This window comes from Malus sylvestris, chromosome 16 (genome assembly GCF_916048215.2).
Source record: "Malus sylvestris chromosome 16, drMalSylv7.2, whole genome shotgun sequence".
NCBI classification, from domain to species: domain Eukaryota; kingdom Viridiplantae; phylum Streptophyta; class Magnoliopsida; order Rosales; family Rosaceae; genus Malus; species Malus sylvestris.
In genome coordinates, this window is record NC_062275.1 from 10,745,446 (window position 1) to 10,757,944 (window position 12,499).

The 12,499-nt window shown below is 35.3% G+C and overlaps 2 protein-coding genes across 2 annotated transcripts; both read left to right on the plus strand.

Moving 5' to 3' along the window:
* Positions 1–3,135: 3,135 nt before the first annotated feature.
* Positions 3,136–3,849, plus strand: LOC126607050 (pectinesterase inhibitor-like). The gene has a single exon (XM_050274476.1). It carries the CDS (start codon positions 3,191–3,193, stop codon positions 3,725–3,727), a length of 537 nt encoding a protein of 178 aa, XP_050130433.1. The 5' UTR covers positions 3,136–3,190; the 3' UTR covers positions 3,728–3,849.
* A 5,262-nt stretch (positions 3,850–9,111) lies between these two features.
* On the plus strand, positions 9,112–11,966 carry LOC126607045 (30S ribosomal protein S1, chloroplastic-like). Its single transcript, XM_050274472.1, has 7 exons — positions 9,112–9,519; positions 9,972–10,247; positions 10,458–10,538; positions 10,832–11,113; positions 11,194–11,304; positions 11,521–11,607; positions 11,727–11,966. The coding sequence occupies exons 1-7, from the start codon at positions 9,226–9,228 to the stop codon at positions 11,832–11,834; spliced, it is 1,239 nt and encodes a 412-aa protein (XP_050130429.1). The 5' UTR covers positions 9,112–9,225; the 3' UTR covers positions 11,835–11,966.
* The last annotated feature ends 533 nt before the right edge of the window (positions 11,967–12,499 follow it).

Below are 12,499 nucleotides of genomic sequence, written 5' to 3' on the forward strand. Positions count from 1 at the left end.
ATATCATAAAAAATAAAAATCTAAAAACCAAATAATTTTCAAACAAACCCTTCAGTTTTCGTTTTCGTTATTCACCTGCTGGCAAACTAGTACAAATAGCTTCATCGAATGAGTAATGTCACTAGAACCTCATTGCATGAAACTGACACCATTGCAATCACTCACACAGTTACATTTATTAGGAACACAAAGGGAAAGCCCAAATTCAAGAAATATTCTGATTAATCTTTCTATTTGGAAAGGATCTTCATCAACATAGCCTGTACTTCGGTAGGGTTTTTGAGGGCTATGACTTGCTGATCTGGTGCTGCGATGAAACATAATTTCTCCAAATTGGGAAGGAACAGCTTGGCAAAATCATGGTGGGCAGGATGACCTGAAAACTCTGCAATACCCTCCACACTCTCAAAGGTGGTCTCAAAGACATGAGTGTAACCTTCCTCTTGCTTCTCAATGCTCAGCTCCTTTCCCCTGATTAACGTTCTAACGGTTAAAAAGTTCAATATATTTATACATTGGAGCACTATATAAAAAATCTTTGCAAATAGATCACATCAGACACTAACGTATTACACAATTTTTGGTTTATCAAATGATGTGACAATTTCTAATTTGTTGTGAAAAGTCTACAACATTCTCATAAAAACAAAAAAATAAAAAATAAAATATTATTACGTCAGTTGAGATATAAAGTTGGTCTCTGATACTACTCAGGCCATGGTATAAAGTAGTTCTCTAGTACTACGTTGGACACCAACTTATTACACAAAGATTTGTTAACTTCGTTGGACACCAACTTATCACACAAGATTGTTTAACAAATTCATTGCAATGATTGCTATGTAAATCTTCAAAAGGGTTATGCTGAGTTTAGATCTATTAGTGATACATCATTTGATTTAAAAGTTTGGTCTCCTTAGCATTACTCATTAAAAAATTGTCACGTGAGCAAATAATGCTTGGGAGACCAAAATATTTAAACCAAATTTACAAACCAAATGATGTGGTTATTGATGAGTGAATTATTACTTCAGCGTTGATTAACGTGCTTATTTTCTATTAGTGACACATCATTTGGTTTGCAAAGTTGATTTCAAAGTTTGGTCTCCTTAGCATTACCAATATAATAAATACATTAAGGTATGTTGAAGAAGAAACGATAATATTTTGTCAAACTTGAATGTAGATAATGAATTCCTCATTAAAAAAAACAATCATTTTAATTCTCCTAGATGAGAGGATGTTTTCTTCATTCTTAGGCCCAATTTGGTTTTTTTTTTCTTTTTATCAAAAGCAGTTTCACTTTAAATTTAAGGAATAAAAAAAATGTTTGGTAATTACTAAAATGTAATGCTTATTTTAAAAGTAATGGCCTCCAGACAGCAGTTTTTAGAAGCAGTTTGGTAAAATATCCATTGTTGTCGTCGCCCACACTATCATGTCTGTTTTTGTCATTGTATATTACATTTACACTAAAATTTATCAAACACGTTTACACTGTTTTTCATACTCACAACCCTCTTAAAAATACAGTTTATCAAACTCTCACCTGCTTTATTTTGCAGCTAATTATTTTTAAAGCACAACATAAGCCGTTTGAAAATAAAAAAACACTGCAAAACGCCATTTATCCCATCAAAATAAAAAAATAAAAAAACATTCACCTCTATTTTAATATACCTCAAGAAATGTTTACTTACCATGAGAGGGAATAAGATAATGATATGGAGGATTAGAGATGAGATAAACATCCCCTCTCTTGATAATCTCATTACCTTGATTTTCCGGTACGAGATACCTTCACTTAATTTTTTTTCAATTCCTTATTAGTAAACTGATTAATGAGAATGTTGACAAAAAAACATGATGATTCGTTTTTTTCAAATCGTTAATTTTAAGTAAACATATGACTGAGAATTATATTCATTCATTCTTTCACTCGTTATAATTGGGTAAAAGAATCAAGATAGAGATTAGGGTGGAGGAGCTATTGTGTACCAGTGGAAGGACTTCATGGGCTCAACGAGGTTGACCAGGTTGGCATAGGATTTGATGAGTTGCTCGATCTGGGTCTCTGAAGTTCCTTCTTTGAACTTTGCCATCAGAACATTAACTCTCCTCCCTATGCTTCCTCCATCTCTCAAACTTCTCTGATCATTTGTTTTGATCTAATCCTTTTTCAACTCACCATTCCTGCTACAATTTAACTTTGCTTTTTGTCTCCTCCAAATAAAAAATAAAATAGATTTTGTTTGGGTTTGCTTGTATGTATATTAAAGGCATCAACTTAATAATTTAAGAGCGCTTCATACTGTAAAATTTGATGTGTCCATGTTTGATTGATATTAATATAAACGCTATTTTACTAATAAGTAAGACATTGACCTGGTTCATAAGGTCTAATTAGGCCTAATCCTACTTAGGTACAAACTTGACATTGTGCCATTGGTTCCGCCAGAGAAAAATTTCTCGGTCCGCCACTTGACTACACAATGTTCTTACGTTGTGAAGGTGTCATGAAATACATGCATTCCCAACCTAAATTACACTCATCTTTCAACATTTAAATGCATGTTTTTCTTTAAAAATATTATTATTATGGGGTAGTGCATGGTTTAAAACTATTACAAGAATTAAGGTAAGTGAGAATTTTTGAACTCAAGATGCATGTGTAGAACCCAACACCTTATTCACGAGAGATTTTTCAGTATGCCAGTAACACGGATACACCAAATGTCACAATACAAGTGATTGGATACTTAAAAAAATACAAAATTAAACACTTATATTATGACACTTTATGTACTGCTCATGTTCTTGGCATGCTGAAAAATGTCTCCCTATCTATTGAACTACATGCATTTAAACTCGTGAAACTCCAACGTGTAACCGTGCCAGAATGACATTTAGTCCACTTATTCAAATTTTACCTGTATTAATGTATCTAACTACTACAATGTTAACAACTGGCAGTACACACCGACTCTCACCAAAATGCTTGACTGCATTTAATTACGAATTACCAATTTGCAAAAACTGCCACATTGCTTTTAAATTACAAGACAAAATTAGACCTCACGTGAAGAATCAATATTTTTCATATTTTTCTTACTCACCAAGGAAACGTTACCTCCCATTAATCACCATATAAACAACTCACACTTTCAACACTTTAGAAACCCTCAAAGAAATGAGAAAAATGTGTTCAGTTTGTAACCCTAGCTCCATTTGCATTCTGATAATCTCTTTCTTGGTCATGACTCCTTCTCAGGCATTTGATCTCAATTCTATTTGCAAACAATCCATGAACCCGTCATTCTGTTCTCTGCTCCTAAGTTCGAATCCCCGTGTGACTGAGGCACTTCTTCGCAGCCTGGCCGGTGTCACCGTAGATTTGGGATATTCCAATACTACAGCCACTAGAGATCGCATAGTAAAGTGGAAGAACCAGACGAGCAATCCGGCGCTGCGGCTGAGGTACACATCTTGTGCCGGAAATTACAACGAGGCCGTTGCAAATTTCAAGGAGGCCAAGGAGAAAGCGAAGGTTGGTGACTACAATGGTGTGAGAAATGCAGCAGCTGGTGCCTTGGGAGAGTTCAATGGGTGTTCAGAGAACTTTAAGCAGCCACCATCTGAACCAACAAGTCTCTGGCAAGATACTAGGGATTTGCTAAATCTTTCTAGTATTATATTAATTGTTTCTAATACTCTGCTTCACAAATGATTTATGTTTCCTTTGATCTCATGGATGTCGAGTTCGGTTACTTTTAGTGAAAGAATTCTCTATATGTCTTGTTTTTACTTGGAGACTTTCAATTCGAGTTGTGTATTGAACAGTGTTGTACATCTAAGAATCTCTTCTTTTTTATTAGTGAAGACGATCCGATTCCCTCATCATAAAACACAAAAATAGAAGATTAAACTTTCGGATTCATGGAAAAAGACTTTGATTTACAATCAAGTGAAACATAAGACAATCAGAATTGAGATCCTATCTTACCATGGGACGAATAATGTACTTCTTCGGCGTTGGTGGCTGAAAACCGCTCTATCAAAATTTCAAAAGTTACTCGGAAACCTACTCCTCAAGGGCATGTTTGGTGCTTAGAATTGCGTTAGATAACTCATAGGATTCAAGGTATGTGTTAAAGTAAGAAAGGACGGTCAAATTCCAAGTTTTGTCCAAGTTAAAGGAATTAGATCGATTCCATTCTTGCAATTTCGAAGTTGGCCTCCATTTCTTCATGTGTCACATGCCTGACAGTACAATGAGTTGTCCAATCCAATCCAATAGAATCTGAGGCACCAAATGCGTTACAAATCTCCCTCTCCCCGTCTCTCCTCTGATGCTCTAGGCATAATGCTATGGAGGGAGTCAGCATAGAAGAGGTTAAAGACATTATTAATAGGGTTTAACTGACTATTAAACCAATTCAATAGCATCAACACGAATACAAAGCAATGCAGTGAAAAGTTGAGGCAAAACCAATGACTGGGAAACAATTATCTCCTCTCTTTCATTATTTCATTCTACATAGGGTTTGTAAATCAGGTAAAACTGACCTGAATCAAACTCTTACATAGAAAATTAAGTTCCACTCGGAGAAATAGGACGATACATGACACCTGGGATAGTCCTTCCGATTTAAACACTTACTGCAGTTGGACATTATATAGATTTTTTTAGATTTTCTTTTACTTCTCTTTTCTTTGGTGAGAAATTAAATTAAAGCCGATCGTATTTCTGATCCTCGATCGATATTGGATGTAGATTGGTCTAAATTATAGAGAGTTTCTTGATTTCGGACACTCATTATTTCCAAGTTAATATATAACACAAAATAAATTTTGTTATTTCTAGCTGAAGCTTCAAAAGATAGTTCAGAATTGTAATGTTTAATTTGTTTCCATTTCCGTTTTAACTCAGAAATTCGTTCATGGCAACTTAATCGAGGAAGATTTTTCTATATGCTACATACCATTTCTTGAAAAACTACACTCCCTATAGAATATACTCAACTTAATTGTAATTGAAAGGCCATTAAATATAAATAGAGGAGTGATATTTACATGCCCATTTTTACTTTTCACCGTTTCTTGAAAAACTACAATCCCTATGGAATACAATCAACTTAACTGTAATTGAAAGGCCATTATAGGGGAATGATATTTACACGTCCATTTTTACTTCTCACACACTCTTCTCAATTTTCGGCTGGACGATCGAAAGAATTTAAGAAAATTAAAAGATAAAAGTTAACAAAGTATGTGAGAGGTAAAAAGAGTGTGCGAATAGCACTGTCGATAAAACATAGATATGTAATTAGTTTGGGTTATTTTTTGGACATTATATATATATTAACCCCAACCCATTCCGACCCCCACCCGGTTTCGAACCTGGGACCTAATTCTACCCCACCCCTTATCCACACCCTCACCACTAGGCTATTTTTGGACATTTTATTTACTATAAAACTAATTTGAATCCGTAATAGTTATTTGAATATTTATTTACAAGTAATGGGTGCTTCAAGGTACAGAAGATTTGAAACGTTACACTCCATCAATTAGTAAGGGGAAAATATATATCCTCATTTCCCTAAAAGGATTTCTTTCCGGTTGATTTGGTAAGAGAGTCAAATCTTGTCATTTACAAATACAACAATGAAAGTAGGTAGCAGAAAACATGATGAAAGCAAAGGAAAAGATAATCGGATCAAGAATATTTTTTTGGTGTTTTGTCTTTGAAGAAGAAATGATGTTCCGCACGGTTGAAACACCAAAGTATTCTAACTTATTATAAGTCAATGGAGCAAGTTGTTAGGTTATGTTAACTTTGTACAAAATGTTTTAGTATTAGTGGTCAGAGCCAGATTAGCCAATGAAGGGTATTATACAAAGATTAGTAACTAAACAGATAAATTTAAGTATTAACACCAAAATAATCCAGTTTCAAACTCTGCATGCAGATGACTTTTTGAAACGTCACGTTCTTTTTTATTCTTTGGTTTCCTACCATTTCTAACTAAGAAAGACACGGAGATACTTCTTTTAGTATTCTGTAAACAAGTGTAAAGGGTGGCATAAAATAGTGGGAATCTGCCCAAATAATTCTGATGCAACTTTTCTGCGTGAGGTGTAGGGGTGCAATTTGGGTTGGGTACACTCAGCTTCGCTCATGTCTAAGTCGATTTCAAATTCAATCCGGCTGGTTAGAATGTAACAATAATCCGCCTAAATCCACTCAACCTCAACCCGACTATTTATTGGGTTGATGCTTTGTCCACCCCATGTCAACCCAAACTCAACCTGACTTATATCCTAAATGTTCGTGGAAATACATACATACATATATATAAATATATATATATATATATGTGCATGTAATAGGTACAAGTTTGGAATGACTATACTTGAAGTATGTTGTTTGGTTTTCACTTGAAATGAATGACAGTGTTGCTCTTTTGCATTTTGTTAGTTTATTTAAACTTTGGTATTGTCTTATAATTTAATTTCAACTTTGCATAGTTGAAACTTAGAAATACGTTTCACACTATTTGGTTTATCTTTTGTATGGATTGATGTTTAAAATTTGATTTTACATAAAAAATACAAAAAGGTGACGAGATAGAAATACGAACAAATTCTGTTTGTGTTGTACGTAATCAATAGGAATTATAGTTTATCAAAACTCAGAAGATATGGTTTTTAATAGACAATTTTGACATTTATTTAACGATGGGAAGTGATCTGATTATGTTGTTGATGTTTTCCCTTAAAATAAATTTCTTTTTAGAATATTAGATGATTTCATTAATAATACCATAAGATAGTACAAAGGATGACTGAAAAGAAAATCCAAACTCAATGTGAATATTAAGAACAAAAGCTGAATCTTATAAAAGATACGTTGTCCAAAGAGTATCAAAGGAAGTAAAAAAGCAAAACACAAGTGAGCCTCAATAAAAACCTTCTCGAAAAAAATCACCTAGGACAAAACTTTAGAGTAAGAAAAAGAGGACACACATGACACAGACTAGAAATTAGAAGAACTCGTTTGGAAATGCTGCAAAAATGATTGAAATCGCTTTTTAGAAAAAATGTTGTTGGATTCCAAAAGAACTTGAAGTGCTTCTTGCAGGATGCACCTTAAGTGTTTTTCCATGATTCATTTGCATTTTTATTAAGAATTGATTCTAAAAAAAATTTCAATAAAAGTATTGTCAATTATTTTAAAAATACTTTCAAACGAGTCCGAAAACACCAAGGCTTCTTCTATCCACACTTCACATTGTTGCTCAGTGTTAGTATCATTCTCCTACAACAAAATAATAAAATAAAATTGGAAATATAGAAAGCATAAAAACATTAAAAACCCAAGTAACCAAAAAAGTTAAAACGATAAAATTAGTGATTCGGATCAAAATAAAGAAAAAACATACACTTGATAAAAGAACTAACCTCTTCGCAAACGTTTGGCACATACAATGAGCCCTTTTTCTTATCACAGCACGCTATGCGGGAGTTTAAAAGAATTGTGACTATAAACTACATAAGACATATTACATCAATGGTTGAACTATTAAATTCGTTAAGTAGTGTAGGTATCAAACTTAAGTATAAAAATATACAAAAAAAATGCAACACGTTTCTTGATCGCATTTAAACACATCTATTCTATAATCGTATTCGTAGAATCATTTTTTCTATGTGCGGGCAATAAACTCTTTCTTTCTTCTTTCTAATCAAACACTTCTAAAGTTTTATTTTTTGTTGTGATTATACTTGCATGGAATCAATTTCAACACGCCCTTTTTTCTTCGGATGCACACTATTTTAGACTGTTAGTTTAAATAAAGTAAAGAAAATCAACGAACATAAAATATTGAAAGAAAATTTGTATTCAAGGTTGTCCATGTCTAAAATGCATGAAATGATTTATACACAATCTTCGAGACGCCACCCTAATAATCATGTCAATAATTAGGCTTGGCATTTTGGACCCAACCTGTTAATCCGATCCGATCCAACCTGTTAATATTTGTATTTGAGTGGATGCTTAATAGGTCGGGTCGCTAACGGATGAACCCGTTAAATAACGGGTCACTTTGGGTCCACCCATTAGCACCCGTTAGTTGAGGATATTTTAGTAATTTTAGTAAAGTCTTAATAACAAAAAATAAACTTTATGCAAAAAAAAAAATTATAATAATTGTTAACGGGTGAAACGGGTGACCCGTTAGCTTAACAGGTCAGGTTCGGATGACCCGTTAGCTTAACAGGTTGGATTCAAGTGATCCGTTAACTTAACGAGTCGGATTAAATCCGACCCAAACCCAATAAACCCAACTCGTTTACAGGTCTATCAATAATTATAATACTATTACATTATTGGTTTCGAATGCCAATAATGTCTCATGGTGCATGGTAATATTTCCCAAGTCTCTCTCTTATGTTCACTTTTATGATTAGCAATTGAGAAATGCTAAAGAGACTCCCTCAAAAGTGGGATTCTTTATAGACTCCCCGTCACCTCATGTTTATAACACAATTCTCGTGGCAACATTATAAAATATTATGCCAAAAACATGAGGTAGAGGAAAGTCCATGGAGAGCCTCACTTTGAGTCTTCTTAGCATTTCTTTTTGTAATTTAGTAAGGCATTCCACAATGAAATAATGAGTGTAATGTCCATATATATAAATGAAGCACTATGCGTTTGATTCATATTACACGATTATCATCGTGGTTTGGTTTGATAGGAGTGAGTTTTATATATTAAACGTGGGAGTGAGTCTAGTGTTTTTTTCTCTATCTTACCTTATGATTAGTTTAGTTACCTCTTTCTCTCTCTCTCTCGTCATTTAATATATAAGAATCACACTTGTGAATTGAACTCAAAAAATAAGAATCTCTTATTCCTGGTCTACTATAGGAGTTTTATTCCTGTTTTATTGATATCATACTCAATTTTTACAACTCAGTGGAGGCCTAAGGCAAAATGGTGTTTGTGGATCATGAAAGCCCAAATTGAGGGAGGATCTTAATCCAATTAAATGGGCCTATATTCATCAAACATTTACATTATCCAAAATCCATGCAATTCTCTCACCCTCTCTTCCCGTCAGTGCCTTATCTAAGCAAAACCGAAAGCTTTCAACTTCCTAAAAGCTACACTGCGAGCAAAGCAACAGAGAAGCACGTAGAGAGAGAGAGAGAGACATGGCGTCTCTGGCTCAGCAATTCACAGGCTTAAGATGCTCACCGCTCTCAACCTCGCGGCTCTCGAAGCCCTCAATCCTTCCCAAGCAAAACAAAATGCCGGGTTTGCTCCCCATCGTCTCCGCCGCGGTCATCTCGAATGCGCAGACCAAAGAGCGCCTCAAGCTGAAGGAAATCTTCGAAGACGCCCACGAACGGTGTCGTACAGCCCCCATGGAAGGCGTCTCTTTCACTCTCGACTCCTTTTACAACGCTCTTGAGAAGTACGACTTCAATTCTGAGATTGGAACTAAGGTCTGCCTATCACCCTCTTGTTTTGGTAATTCAAATTTTGTTTCTTTTTTTTTTTTCACCCATTTGATTAAATGTGCAAAAGATTTGACGGGTATGAGCTGAAACGAAGAAATTATGTCTTTGTATGGAATTCGAGACATGGTCTGTGTCACTCGGCTCACATTAAGCATACCCACAAGAACTTTTTCTTCTTCTTTTATGTGTAGAATCTAGAATTGCATAAAGTGTTGGAAAATGGGGACTATTTTGTTATGGTTTACATTGGCAATGTGTGCGGAAATTTCGGTTTTGAGCTTTTCTTCAATTCATTTTCTCACTTGGCACATAAGTTTACAATGTGAGCTTGAGTGAGGAACTGTTAACTGCATACAGTATATGTAATTTACTTGTGATTCCGTGGGAGATTATAATTTTGCGCATACGGTTTTGTTTTGTTGTTTTTTTTTTTTCAGGTGAGGGGGACAGTTTTCAATATAGATAACAATGGAGCATTAGTTGACATTACTGCAAAGTCTTCAGCATACTTGCCTTTGCAAGAGGCATGCATTCACAAAATAAAGAGTGTGGAAGAAGTGGGCATGGTTCCCGGAGTGAGAGAGGAATTTGTGATTATAGGTGAAAATCAAGCTGACGACAGCTTGATCTTGAGCTTGAAGTCCATCCAGTATGACCTTGCGTGGGAAAGATGTAGACAGCTCCAAGCTGAGGATGTTGTTGTCAAGGGTAAGGTAGGTATCCGCTTCAAGTTTTCTTGCCCGTAATGTTAGTAGATTGGTCTTTGTCTATTAATGTCAAGAATTGGTATATTTCCAAGCATCAAGAGTTTGATATTTAGTACGCTTTCAGACATTTATTCTTCTTCTTTGCAGACAAGTTCACGATTTCAACTTTTTATTCAATCTATTCTTAGAAAGCTCCCTTAAAATGTATTTGTTCAGGTTGTTGGTGCGAACAAAGGTGGAGTGGTGGCTGTGGTGGAAGGCCTTAGAGGTTTTGTTCCTTTCTCACAGATATCAACAGTTAGTTCTTTAACCTGCCTCTTAATTTTCCAGTTCTTTAACCTGCCTCTTAATTTTCCAGTCTCTTCTTAGCTTGATACTTACGCAGTTACGTTATCTTTCTGTTTACTCTATTTGTGCGGTAAAATAATACAGTTGTAATGTACCTTCTCTTTTTCTTTCGTGTTGGCCTTTTGCCCTTGTTAACCTAATACGAAAGAATACAACTGTAAGGAATACTAGCTCTGAGTTTGAATTAATTTTGCAACTAAATGTTTCAGTATTTGAGTCACATTTACTTCTGGATGTACTAGAAATCAACCGCAGAAGATCTTCTTGAAAAGGAGATTCCTCTGAAGTTTGTGGAGGTTGATGAAGAACAGTCTAGGCTTGTTCTCAGTAACCGCAAGGCCATGGCAGACAACCAAGCACAGCTTGGAATTGGATCAGTTGTCATTGGAACTGTCCAGAGCCTGAAGCCATATGGTGCCTTTATCGACATTGGTGGAATCAATGGTCTTCTTCATGTTAGCCAGATCAGTCATGACCGAGTCTCAGATATTGCAACAGTTCTCCAACCTGGTGACACTCTCAAGGTATAGATACTATATCCTTTATCTTGTTACTTATTTTTCCACTCCGTTAAACATCTCTAAACTGTTACTCTTTTGTGTAGGTCATGATATTGAGCCATGACCGTGAGAGAGGCCGTGTAAGTCTATCTACCAAGAAGTTAGAACCTACTCCTGGTGACATGATCCGCAACCCAACACTTGTTTTCGAGAAGGTATTTTCTGGATAATACACCCCAAACATTTACTAGTTGCACTTGCTGGATGGTAAATTCTAGTAGTGAATCTCAGACTTATCTTCTTGATTTGTTTTTACCACAAATGTACATTTCTGCTATAAGATGTTTTGGCATGACATTGATCTCGTAGTTTAACCGAACAATGAAACCAGATAAATGACTGAATATATGTTTGTGATTCTGTTCTGTTAGGCGGAGGAAATGGCACAGACATTCAGGCAGAGAATTGCTCAAGCAGAAGCTATGGCTCGTGCGGACATGCTCCGTTTCCAACCAGAGGTACTTACTGGGCTATTATTTCCTTATAACAAGTTCTGACTTAATCTGAATGTCAAATGGAAAACGAAAGTTCTCATTTTCATTAACTTGACCATATGCTTCTTTCCTTAATTATGCAGAGCGGATTAACCCTCAGCTCCGACGGAATCTTGGGTCCTCTTACTTCAGACTTGCCAGTAGAGGGTTTAGATTTGAGCGATGTGCCTCCGGCTGAAGTGACTGACTGAGGCATAAATGTTCCTCAGCACTTTTGGGGTTTTCCCGCTTTGATTATCTTGTAGAAATTGTTGTAAAAGCTCATACCACAAACAGCCTGTAATGCGAATACATTGCTTTAACCAAACTGTTTATATTTGTTATTCATTTTGAATAATATATAGCTTTATTAAAATAAAAATAAACTATAAAAAAAGGTCAATCGGTGGCTTCATCACGGCAATGTACTGTTCCGGAGGCCGAGAAGACTCATTTCAACTCCTTGTAGGCCACCATTGTGTGATTTACCAGCGCCAACGTGCCGTGTGAAATACGGACTTGAAATTCGTCTCCAATCATTAAGCCACCCTATGATGGTTATATATACATATATAGCGTTCAGAATGATTGTAAGCGTGCTTCATAAATCATAATTCTCTACTTGTTCTGCTATTTTTTCCAAAGGAAAACTAATGAAAAAGGCTTGAAAACTTTGAGTTTTAATGATAAGGACAAAATAAAGGGTAAAGTGAATAGTACCAGGATTGACTTTTTAGTGTAAAAATGTGGTTTTTCGTTAAAGTGAACAGTACCAGGTGCTTTTCGTTAAAGTTCCCTTTTTCCAATTGGTGACCCGATAACCTCTCGATCAGATGTTTACCAAATGAAATGATGCTAGCTATGGAAAATGGTAACA